This window comes from Chiloscyllium punctatum, chromosome 4 (assembly GCF_047496795.1).
Source record: "Chiloscyllium punctatum isolate Juve2018m chromosome 4, sChiPun1.3, whole genome shotgun sequence".
NCBI lineage: Eukaryota > Metazoa > Chordata > Chondrichthyes > Orectolobiformes > Hemiscylliidae > Chiloscyllium > Chiloscyllium punctatum.
This window is the reverse complement of record NC_092742.1, coordinates 4,908,729-4,921,877: the sequence shown is the minus strand read 5'-3', so window position 1 is coordinate 4,921,877 and position 13,149 is coordinate 4,908,729. Positions and strand designations below refer to the sequence as shown.

Below are 13,149 nucleotides of genomic sequence, written 5' to 3'. Positions count from 1 at the left end.
TTACTAACTGTACCTCTTATGCTCGCATCCAAATCACTTATGTCAATGACAAAATCTAGAGGACCCAGCACCGATCCTTGTGGCACCCCACTGGTCACAGGCCTCCAGTCTGAAAAACAACCCTCCACCACCACCTTCTGTCTTCTACCTTTGAGCCAGTTCTGTATCCAAATGGCTAGTTCTCCCTGTATTCCATGAGATCTAACCTTGCTCATCAGTGTCCCATGGGGAACCTTGTCGAACGTCTTACTGAAGTCCATACAGATCACATCTACTGCTCTGCCCTCATCAATCTTCTTTGTTACTTCCTCAAAAAACTCAATCAAGTTTGTGAGACATGATTTCCCACGCAGAAAGCCTGTTGACTATCCCTAATCAGTCCTTGACTTATACATGAGGTATTGCTTTCGAGGGGATAAAATTCATGCTTGGCATGAGTCAAAAAATTGACAAATAAGATCTGGTTCTCTACATACAATAATAAACAACAAAAGGAAATTATGACCATTATTGAATATTTATCTACAAAATAACTGTCTCCATTCTGCCTGCTATGGTAGAATGGTACAGTACCAACACTAGTTACCTTGTCTTCCCACAACAGCTGCCATAAGGGCAGCCATAACGTACCATAGATATTTGCATGCACAGGTCAAAAATGTATGTAAATATTACATAAATAAATATATACAGTATAGTTACCAACATTCAATTTAACAATTTGAAAATCACATTGCGCAAATAAATACTGGTGCGTGGAACATGTGATGTCGCAGGTGTTGCATTTGAATCAAAAATGTGGAAATCATTTAAAATGTACCGTTCATATTCATGTATAGTCGATCTCATGTATAAGACAAAAGTAATTCCTGATGAAGGGCTTTTGCCCGAAACGTCGATTTTCCTACTCCTCGGATGCTGCTGTGCTTTTCCAGCACCACTCTAATCTAGAATGTGGAAATCATGCCCTTTAAGACTGCAAATATGATCAGGAAGAGACTCCTGAAGAACTAGGGTCAACTTATACATGAGATATATGAAAAATACCAGATCTTTTGGCCAAAATAAGGGGTCAACTTATACATGAGATCGGAGTTGAAACTGTGCTGCTGGAAAAGCACAGCAGCAACCGAGGAGCAGGAAAATCAATGTTTCGGGCAAAAGCCCTTCAGCAGGAATCACTTTCGTCTTATGCATGAGATCGACCTATACATGAGTATAAATGGTACATTTTAAATGATTGATCATAGGGCTCTGTCCTTAAAAGGTAAGTGAACATTAAATGGACCTATATAGTGTGTGATTCAAATGCATTAAGGTACTTTCTCCAGAGAATAAAACTAACATATGTGTTCAACAGTATTGGGAATCTAATTTAAATCGATCATCCAGCCACCGTTTGTCAAACAAGGTTTTGAAGAGATTTGAATAACTAATAGAAGCCAGAGTGTGGGAATTTTGGGGGAACTTTCAGAATGGTAATTTGAAACTAGAGGTATGCATCCTGTCAATGTCCTGCTGCAACCTATAACAGCCCTCCACACTATCCACAACTCTACTAACCTTTGTGTAATCAGCAAACTTACCAACCCACCCTTCCACTTCTGCACCCAATTCATTTATAAACATCACAAAGAGCAGAGGTCCCAGAACAGATCCCTGCAGAACATCACTGGTTATCAAGCGCCAGTCTGAATGCTTTCCATCTACTACCACCCTCTGTCTTCTATGGCCAGCCAATTCTGTATCCAGAAAGCCAGACTTCTTCTTACTTTCTGAATGATCCTACCATGGAGGTCCTTATCAAATTGGGTGGCATGGTGGCTCAGTGGTTAGCGCTGCTGCCTCACAGTGCCAGGGACCTGGGTTCGATTCCTGCCTTGGGTGACTGTCTGTGTGAAGTTTCACATTCTCCCTGTGTTTGCGTGGGTTTCCTCCCACGATCCAAAGATGTGCAGGTCAGGTGAATTGGCCATGCTAAATTGCCCACAGTGTTAGGTACATTAGTCAGGAGTAAATAAAGGGTTGGGGAATGGGCTTGGGTGGGTTACTCTCCGGAGGTTTGGTGTGGACTTGTTGGACTGAAGAGCCTGTTTCCACACTGTAGGGAATCTAATCTAAAAACGTCTTGCTAAAAACCATATACACCACATTCACTACTCTACCTTTATCAATGTATTTTGTCACATCTTCAAAGAATTCAATAAGGCTTGTAAGGCATGACCCTGTCCCTCACAAAGCCATGCTAACTATCTCTAATCAAACAATTGTTTTCCAAATAATCATAAATCCTGTCTTTGTTGTGGTTCTGTTCGCCAAGCTGGGAATTTGTCTTGCAAACGTTTCGTCCCCTGTCTAGGTGACATCCTCAGTGCTTGGGAGCCTCCTGTGAAGCGCTTCTGTGCTGTTTCCTCCGGCATTTATAGTGGCCTGTCTCTGCCGCTTCCGGTTGTCAGTTCGAGCTGTCCGCTGTAGTGGCCGGTATATTGGGTCCAGGTCGATGTGTTTGTTGATAGAGTCTGTGGATGAGTGCCATGCCTCTAGGAATTCCCTGGCTGTTCTCTGTTTGGCTTGCCCTGTAATGGTAGGGACAACACTACCATTATAGGGAAAGCCAAACAGAGAACAGCCAGGGAATTCCTAGAGGCATGGCACTCATCCACAGACTCTATCAACAAACACATTGACCTGGACCCAATATACCGGCCACTACAGCGGACAGCTCGAACTGACAACTGGAAGCGGCAGAGACAAACCACTATAAATGCCAGAGGAAACAGCACAGAAACGCTTCACAGGAGGCTCCCAAGCACTGAGGATGTCACCTAGACAGGGGACGAAACGTTTGCAAGACAAATTCCCAGCTTGGCGAACAGAACCGCAACAATGAGCACCCGAGCTACAAATCTTCTCCCAAACTTTGAATAAATCCTGTCTCTTAGCATCCCCTCCAATAATTTGCCCACCACCGACGTAAGACTGGCAGGTCTGTAATTCCCAGGGTTATCCCTATTCCCTTTCTTGAACGAGGGAATAACATTTGCCACCCTCCAATCATCTGATGTTACTGCAGTGGACAGTGAGAACGCAAAGATCATTGCCAAAGGCGCAACAATCTCTTCCCTTCCTTCCCGTAGTAACTTTGGGTATATCCCTTCTGGCCCAAGGGCCTTAAGTTTCCTCATATTGGAGGAAAGTATAGAGGGGATGTCAAAGGGGGGTTCCTTACACAGAGAGTTGTGAGAGCATGGAATGCGTTGCCAGCAGCAGTTGTGGAAGCAAGGTCATTGGGGACATTTAAGAGACTGCTGGACATGCATATGGTCAAAGAAATTTGAGGGTGCATACATGAGGATCAGTGGTCGGCACAACATCGTGGGCTGAAGGGCCTGCTCTGTGCTGTACTGTTCTATGTTCTATGTTTAACCTATCAGCCTGTTTCATGTATCAGCTTGTTCCTCACATAAGTGTTGAATGCCTTAGGGTTTTCCTTGATCCTACCTGCTAAAGCTTTTTCATGCCCCCTTCTCACTCTCCTCAGTCCATTCTTCAGTTCCTTCCTGGCTACCTCGTAACCCACTCGAACCCTGTCTGATCTTTGCCTCCTCAACCTTAAGTAAGCTTCCTTCTTCCTCTTGACTAAATGTTCCACATCGCTTGTCATCTAAGGTTCCTTTACCCTTCCATCCCGTCCTTGCCTCAGTGGGACAAACTTATCCAGCACTCGCAGCAAGTGCACCACTAATCCAGAACCTCCACATTTCTGTTGAGCATTTCCCTGAGAATATGTGTTCCCTACTTCGGCTCCACAGTTCCTGCCTAATACCAGGATGTGGACAGGTTAGGAAAGTGGACAAAGAAGTGGCAGATGAAGTACAACATAGGAAAGTGAGAGGTCATGCACTTTGGTAAAAAGAATTGAGGCAGACCTATTTTCTAAATGGGGAGAAAAGTCATACATCTGTAGAGTCATAGAGATATACAGCATTGAAAGAGACCCTTGGGTCCAACTCACCCATGCCAATTAGTTATCCTAACTTAATCTAGTCCCATTTGCCAGCACATGGCACAAATGCCTCTAAAACCTTTCCTTTTCATTAACTCATCCAGATGCCTCTTAAATACTATATTTGTATCAGCCTCCTTCATCTGGCAGCTCATTCCACATACGCACCACCCTCTGCATGGAAAAATTGCACCTTTGGTCCCTTTTATATCTTTCCCCTCTCACCCTAAACCTATGCTCTCTAGTTCTAGACTCCCCCACCCCAGGGAAAAGACTCTATTTATCCTATTCATGCTCCTCATAATTTTACAAACTATATAACCTGTGTTCACATCCAAATCATTTATGTAAATGACAAAAAGTAATGGACCCCAGCGCCAATTCTTGTGACACACGATTGGTCACAGGCCTCCAGTCTGAAAAGTAACTCTCCACCACCACTCTCTGCCTTTTTCCTTCAAGCCAGGTCTGTATCCAAGTGGCTAGTTCTCTCTGTATTTCATGTGGTCTAACCTTGCTAACCAGTGTACCATGAGGAACCTTGTTGAACGCCTTACTGAAGTCCATATAGATTAAGTTCACCGCTCTGCCCTCATCAATCCTTTGGTAGTTCTTCAAAAAACTCAAACAAGTCCATGAGACATGATTTCCCATGCACAAAGCCATGCTGACTGTCTCTAATCAGTCCATGACTTTCCAAATACATGTAAACCATGTCCCTCAGGATTCCTTCTAACAACTTGTCCATCACCAATGTCAGGTTTGTAATAAAAGAATGCCTGTAAGTATAGTTTACTTTAATCTGGATCTAGATTTGGCAAATCAAATTAGTAACAATAGTGCAAAGAGACTTGGGACTTTGAGTCCAGGATTCTCTCAAGGTAAACTTGCAGGTTGTGTCAGTAGTTAGGAATGCAATGATGGCATTTAATTTGAGAGGACTTGAATGTAAAAGCACAGATGTAATTCTCAGACTTTATAAGACTCTGATCAGATCACATTTGGAGCATTGTGCGCAATTTTGGGCCCCATATCTCAGGAAGGATGTACTGGCCCTGGAGCAAGTTCAGAGGAGGTTCATGAGTACGATCCCAGGAAATGAAAAGCTTAACATATGAGGAATGTTTGAGGACTCTGCGTCTATACTTGATGGATTTTAGAAGGATGAGGAGGGATTTAATTGAAACATACAGATTACTGAATGGCCTGGACAGAGTAGATATTAGGAAGATAGAGTCATAGAGTCATAGAGCCATAGAGATATACAGCACGGAAAAAAGCCATTCGGTCCAACTCGTCCATGCCAACCAATTATCCCAACCCAATCTAGTCCCACCTGCCAGCACCCAGCCCATATCCCTCTAAACCTGCCCTATTCATACACCCATCCAAATGACTTTTAAATGTTACAATTGTACCAGCCTCCACCACTTCCTCTGACAGCTCATTCCATATACATACCATCCTCTGGAGGAAAAAGTTGCCCCTTTGGTCTCTTTTATATCTTTCCCCTCTCACCCTAAACCTATGCCCTCTAGTTCTGGACTCCCCCACCCTGGGGAAAAGACTTTGTCTATTTATCCTATTTATGCCCCTCGTGATTTTGTAATCCTTATAAGGTCACCCCTCAGCCTCCGACGCTCCAGGGAAAACAGCCCCAGCCTATTCAGCCTCTCCTATAGCTCAAATCCTCCAACCCTGGCAACATCCTTGTAAATCTTTTCTGAATCCTTTCAAGTTTCACAACATCTTTCCAAAGGGAAGGAGACCAGAATTGCACGCAATATTCCTGTGGAACAATCCTAGTTTCAGTCCTACATTGGCCCCCTTCCCACAAATCTGTGTTCAGTATATTCACGACAGCTTTGGTCCTGCTTCATGCTCCCAACAGGACCTTCATTTTTGCCTCCAAGTTCACCCTCTATAACTTTCACATTGTTCATTTCTGACATTTCCCTTCCTTTCCTTGACCTCACCATGTCCATTTCGGGGAATAAACTGGCCACTGCCACCTCCTACAAAGCCACCGACTTCCATAATTACCTTCACTCCAGCTCTTCACACTCCACATCCTACAAGGATTCCATGCCATTCTCCCAGTTCCTTCACCTACATCATACCTGTTCACTCGATGTCACCTTCCTAAACAGTGCTGCTGACATGGCTTCCTTCTTCCACAACCATGGATTCCTGCCCATTGTGGTTGACAAGGCCCTCAATCACATCCAACCTATCACCCGTGCTTCCGCCCTTGCCCCTCCCCATCACGCACAACAGCGTGATTGGGTTCCCCTTGTCCTCATGTTTCATCCCACCAGCCTCCGCATTCAAAGGAGCATTCTCCTCCATTTCAGACAACTTCAGCAGAATGCCACCACCAATCACTTGCCCTGTCTGCATTATGTAGGGATTATTCCCTATGGAACATCCTAGTCCATTCCACAAACACCAATACTAACCTCTCCCTTCGCGGCACCTATGTTTCCATTGGTAGAAGAGACCAGGACCCAAGGGTCCTAGCCTTAGAGTAAAGGGAAGACATTTTAGTACGGAGATAAGGAGAAACTTATTTATCTATGGGATTCACTGCCACAGAAGGCTATAGAGGCCAGGTCATTGAGTATATTTAAGGTTGAGATATATAAGTTCTTGAATATCAAGGGGATCAAGAGTTACAGGGAGAAAGTGGGAGAATGGGGTTGAGATACGTATTAGCCATAGTTGAATGTTGGAGCAGATCTGATTGGCTGAATGGCCTAATTTCTGCTCCCAGGTCTTAAGGTCTTATTTACTGTATCAATGCCCCTCATGACTTTATAAACCTTTATAAGGTCACCCCTCAGCCTCCAACGCTCCAGGGAAAACAGCCCCAGCCTATTCAGCTTCTCCCTGTGGCTCAAACCCTTCAACCCTGGCAACATCATTGTGAAATCTTTTATAGAACATATAACATAAAACAACACAGTGTAGAACAGGCCCTTCGGCCCTTAATGTTGTGCTGCCTTGTGAACTAATCTAAGCCCATCGCCCTACACTATCCCATCATCATCCAGGTGCTTATCCAAGGACTGTTTAAATGCTCCTAATGTGGCTGAGTTAACTACATTGGCAGGCAGGGCATTCCACGCCCTTACCACTCTCTGCGTAAAGAACCTACCTCTGGCATCTGTCTTAAATCTATTACCCCTCAATTTGCAGCTATGCCCCCTCATACAAGCTGATGTCATCATCCTAGGAAAAAGACTCTCACTGTCCACCCTATCTAATCTTCTGATCATCTTGTAAGTCTCTATTAAATCCACTCTTAGCCTTCTTCTCTTCAATGAGAACAGACCCAAGTCTCTCAGCCTTTCCTCATAAGATCTTCCCTCCAGATCAGGCAATATCCTGGTGAATCTCCTCTGCACCTTTTCCTATGTTTCCACATCATTCCTGTAATGGGGCGACCAGAACTGCACACAATACTTGAAGTGAGGCCACACTAGCATTTTGTACAGTTGCAGCATGACATCACTGTTCTGGAACTCAATCCCTCTACCAATAAACCCTAACACACCGTGCCTTCTTAACAGCACAATCAATCTGGATGGCAACTTTCAGGGATCTATATACATGGACTCCAAGATCCCTCTGCACATCCACACTATCAAGAGTCTTTCCATTGACCCAGTATTCTGCCTTCCTGTTATTCTTCCCAAAGTGAATCACCTCACATTTATCTGCATTGAACTCTATTTGCCACCTTTCAGCCAATTCTGCAGTTTATCCAAGACCCCCTGCAACATTCTTCCACACTGTCCGCCGCTCCACCGATTTTAGTATCACCTGCAAACTTACAAACCCATCCACCTATGCCTGCATCTAAGTCATTTATAAAAATGACAAACAGCAATGTCCCAAAACAGATCCTTGTGGCACACCAGCCTAAATATTTTCCATCAACCACCACTCATTGCCTCCTTACAGAAAGCCAGTTTCTAATCCAAACTGCTAAATCACCTTCAATCCCATGCCTCTGCATTTTCTCCAACAGCCTACCATGTGGAACCTTATCAAAGGCTTTACTGAGGTCCATGCACACTATGTCAACTGCCATACCCTCATCCACATGCTTGGTCACGTTTTCAAAAAACTCAATGAGGTTTGTAGGACACAACCTGCTCTTGACAAAACCATGCTATCTGAAATCAAATTGTTGCTTGCTAGATGATTATAAATCCTATTCCTCATAATCCTTTCCAAAACTTTTCTTACAACAGATGTAAGGCTCACTGGTCTATCGTTACCTGGGTCATGTCTATTGCCCTTCTTGAACAAGAACATAACATTTGCAATCTAGTACTAAACCTCTAGACAATGATGACTCAAAGATCAAGGCCAAAGGCTCGGATATCTCCTTCATAGCTTTCCAGAGAATCCTTGGATAAATCCCATCCGGCCCAGGAAACCTATCTACTTTCATGCCTTCTAGAATTGATAATATCTCCTCCTTACTAACCTCAATCCTTTCAAGTCTAATAGCCGTATCTCAGTTTTCTCCTCTACAATATTCTCTTTTTCTTGAGTGAAAACAGATGAGAAATAGTCATTTAGCACCTCTCCGATCTCCACAGGGTCCCCATAGAACTTCCCACTTCTGTCTTTGACAGGCCCTATTCCTACCCTAATCATCCTTTTATTCCTCACATACCTATAGAAAGCTTTAGGGTTCTCCTTCATTCTATTTGCTAAAGATTGCTCATTTACATTCTTTGCTCTTCTTAACTCTCTCTTTAAATCCTTCCTAGCTACTCTGTAACTCTCCATCGCCTCTTCTGAACCATCTCACCTCAATGTCACATAAGCCTCCCTCTTCCACTTAACAACAGATAAAATTTCTTTTGTAAACCATGCTTCCCTTACCTTATAACTTCCTCCCTGCCTGACAGGGACATACCATTCAAGGAAAAGCTGAAGTTCTAAATTGGAGAAAGGCAAATTTTGACGGTATTAGGCAAGAACTTTTAGATTAGATTAGATTACTTACAGTGTGGAAACAGGCCCTTCGGCCCAACAAGTCCACACCGCCCCGCCGAAGCGTAACCCACCCATACCCTGACATCTACATCTACCCCTTACCTAACACTACGGGCAATTTGGCATGGCCAATTCACCTGACCAGCACATCTTTGGACTGTGGGAGGAAACCGGAGCACCCGGAGGAAACCCACGCAGACACGGGGAGAATGTGCAAACTCCACACAGTCAGTCGCCTGAGGCGGGAATTGAACCCGGATCTCTGGCGCTGTGAGGCAGCAGTGCTAACCACTGTGCCACCGTGCCGCCCACTGAACCCGGATCTCTGGCGCTGATTGGGGGTAGATGTTTGCAGGTAAAGGGAAGGCTGGAAAATGGGAAGCATTCAGAAATGAGATAACGAGAATCCAGAGAAAGTATATTCCTGTCAGGGTGAAAGGGAAGGCTGGTAGGTATAGGGAATGCTGGATGATGAAAGAAATTGAGGGTTTGGTTAAGAAAAAGAAGGAAGCATATGTAAGGTATAGACAGGGTAGATTGAGTGAATCCTTAGAAGAGTATAAAGGAAGTAGGAATATGCTTAAGAGGGAAATCAGCAGGGCAAAAGGGGGACATGAGATAGCTTTGGCAAATAGAATTAAGGAGAATCCAAAGGAGTTTTACAAATACATTAAGGACAAAGGGGTAACTTGGGAGAGAATAGGGTCCCTCAAAGATCAGCCAGGCGGCCTTTGTGTGGAGCCACAGAAAATGGGGAAGATACTAAATGAGTATTTTGCATCAGTATTTACTGTGGAAAAGGATATGGAAGATATAGATTGTAGGGAAATAGATGGTGACACCTTGCAAAATGTCCAGATTACAGAGGAGTAAGTACTGGATGTCTTGGAATGCATAAAGGTGTATAAATCCTCAGGACCTGATCAGGTGCACCCTAGAACTAGAGAAGTGATTGCTGGGCCTTTTGCTGAGATATTTGTATCATCGATGGTCACAGGTGAGGTGCCGGAAGACTGGAGGTTAGCTAACGTGCTGCCAATGTTTAAGAAGGATGGTAAGGACAATCCAGGGAACTACAGTCCAGTGAGCCTGACGTCGGTGGTGGGCAAGTTGTTGGAGAGAATCCTGAGGGACAGGGTGTACATGTATTTGGAAAGGCAAGGACTAATTAGGGATAGTCAACATGCTTTGTATGTAAGAAACCATGTCTCACAAACTTGATTAAGTTTTTTGAGGAAATAACAAAGAGGATTGATGAGGGCAGAGCAGTAGATGTGATCTAAATGGACTTCAGTAAGGAGTTCGACAAGGTTCCCCATGGGTTCAGAAGGGTTCAGAAGAGATTTACAAGGATGTTGCCAGGGTTGAAGGATTTGAGTGAAAGGCAGAGGATGAACAGGCTGGGGCTGTTTTCCCTGGAGCACCGGAGGCTGAGGGGTGACCTTATAGAGGTTTACAAAATCATGAGGGGCATGGATAGGGTAAATAGACAAAGTGTTTTCCCTGGGGTCGGGGAGTCCGGAACTAGAGGGCATAGATTTAGGGTGAGAGGGAAAGATATAAAAGAGACCTAAGGGGCAACTGTTTCACGCAGAGGTGGTATGTGTATGGAATGAGCGGCCAGAGGAAGTGGTGGAGGCTGGTACAATTGCAACACTTAAGAGGCATTTGGATGGGTATATGAATAGGAAGGGTTTGGAGGGATATGGGCAGGGTGCTGGCAGGTGGGACTAGATTGGGTTGAGATATCAGGTCGGCATGGATGGGTTGGACCAATGAGTCTGTTTCTATGCTGTACATCTCTATGACTCTATGACACACAATATCTGTTCCTTAAACCAGCTCCACATTTCAATTGTCCCCATCCCCTGCATTTTGCTGCCCCATTTTATGCCTCCTAAGTCTTGCCTAATTGCATTATAATTGCCCATCCCCCATGTATAACTTTTGCCTGTGGCACGTACCTATCCCTTTTCATCGCTAAACTAAACATAACCAAATTATGGGCACTCTCTCCAAAGTGCTCACCTATCACTATATCAAATACCTGGCCTGGTTCATTACTAAGTACCAGATCCAGTGTGGCCTCTCCTCTTGTCAGTCCTTTGACATACCGTGTCAGGAAACCCTCCTGCACACATTGGATTAGTTTTTATCCATTCAATGTACTAGAGTCATCACATTTCCAGTCAAGACCCTTTCCTGAACCCTTTCAAGTTTTACAATATTCTTCCAAAAGCAGGGAGACCAGATTTGCACACAGTATTCCAAAATCCAATATCCTGTACAGCTACAACATTACCTCCCAACTCAATGCACTCAATTCTCTGATAGTTTGGCACTCCCTCAGTACTGACCCTGTGACAGTGCTGCACTCTCTCAGCACTGCATTAAAGCTTTCATCCACGACAAATTTCCCAGATGAGTGCACTTTCACTCACATTATTTATTCAGCAATCCTGTTCAAATCTCTGAAGAGAGGTTGAGCAAACTTGAGGTTTTGTTTTATTCATTTGTGGGACTTGGGCATTGCTGGCTGGCCAGCATTGATAGCCTATCCCTATTTGCCCTTGAGAAGGTGGTGGTGAGCTGCCTTCTTGAATCACTGCAGTCCACTTGCTGTGGGTCGGCTGACAATGCCGGTAGGTAGGGAATTCCAGGATTTTGACTCAATGACTGTAAAGGAACAGCAGTATGTTTCCAAATCAGGGTGATGAGTGGCTTGGAGAGGAACTTGCAGGTAGTAGTGTTCCTAAGTACCTGCTGCCTTTCTTCAGCCAGAGAGTGGGGAATCTATGGAATTCATTGCCACAGAAGGCTGTGAAGGCCAGGTCATTGAGTGTAGTTACTCAACATACCACTTCCTATCTTTCAGCTCTTGCTTTAATACAGGTATAGAACATAGTTAGAACTTTGCTCATTTAAAAAAAGACCGTACTGAGTTTTTCTGGTCTCCTGGTGGAGACAGTAATACATGTTGCAGTCAGGTCCGTCAACTGAAGTAAGGATAATACCAGTTGCTTCCCGAAGTGGCCACAGCCCAGCACCCCAATTCTCAGACAGCCTCTGTTAAACTTAAGGATCTGGTATTTCGCCATCCAGGAGTTTGGAAAATGGACTCCATCGATTATTTTGCATCTGCAGAAATTGGAAAACTCAATTAGCTTACTTTTAGCATTGTGTCACATTGAGGTACATTGCAATTACAGCAGGACACGACCCATTCAGCACTGGTCTGGAATTCTGGTTGCTGTTTCTATTTCTTTCTCCCTCTTGCAGTCTCCAGTTATCTCACATGTGCTTTTTGTTATGTTCATCTATTATTTCCTGTGATAGCCAATTCCACATTCTCACCACTGAAAGAGGTTTTTCTCCTGAATTCCCTTGAGGGAATACCTTTGCCATTATTTCAGATAACCTCTGAGAATTGATCATTGGCCTCCTATCCTACATCTTCAAGCTGCATTTTGACAATATAATCTGAAAATAGTGTCAGTTTCCACAGTCATGCTGGAGGATGGCCAGAGTGAGAATACGGCCGATGAGGAAGAGTGGAGTGAACTTTCGCCTGGAGTCAGAGGAGGTAGGAGAGGTCCTTAATGAATACTTTGCTTCAGTATTCGCTACTGAGGATAGTGTGAAACAGACTGATATGTTAGAACAGCTTGATGCTAGGAAGGAGGATGTGCTGAAAATTTTGAAAAACCTAAGGATAGATAAATCCCCTGGGCCAGATCCCTAGGTTGCAACATGAAGCGAGGGAAGAAATTTCTGTGCCTTTGGCGATGATCTATGGGTCCACACTGTCTACTGGAGAAGTGCCAGATGACTGGAGGGTGGCAAGTATTATTCCCTTGTTCAAGAAAGGGAATAGGGATAATGCTGGCTGGGCAAAGTATTGGAGAAGATTCTGAGAGACAGGATTTATGATTATTTGGAAAACTATAGTTTCAATAGAGATAATCAGTATGGCTTTGTGAGGGCAGGTCATGCCTCACAAGTGTTATTGAATTCTTTGAGGATGTGACAAAACAATTTGATGAAGGTAGACCAGTCAATGTGTTGTACATGGGTTTTAGTAAGGTATTTGATAAGGTTCCCCATGGTAGGCTCATTCAGGAAGTAAG

At 44.1% G+C, this 13,149-nt stretch overlaps 1 protein-coding gene across 1 annotated transcript in view; it reads right to left on the bottom strand.

The window, feature by feature from the left end:
- Positions 1-13,149, bottom strand: part of noxred1 (NADP-dependent oxidoreductase domain containing 1) — a 73,366-nt gene that overhangs the window by 42,648 nt on the left and 17,569 nt on the right. Inside the window, exon 2 of the mRNA XM_072567987.1 lies at positions 11,961-12,160. Within this exon, the coding sequence (XP_072424088.1) occupies positions 11,961-12,160 (200 nt within the window). The remainder of the gene's footprint in view (positions 1-11,960; positions 12,161-13,149) is intronic.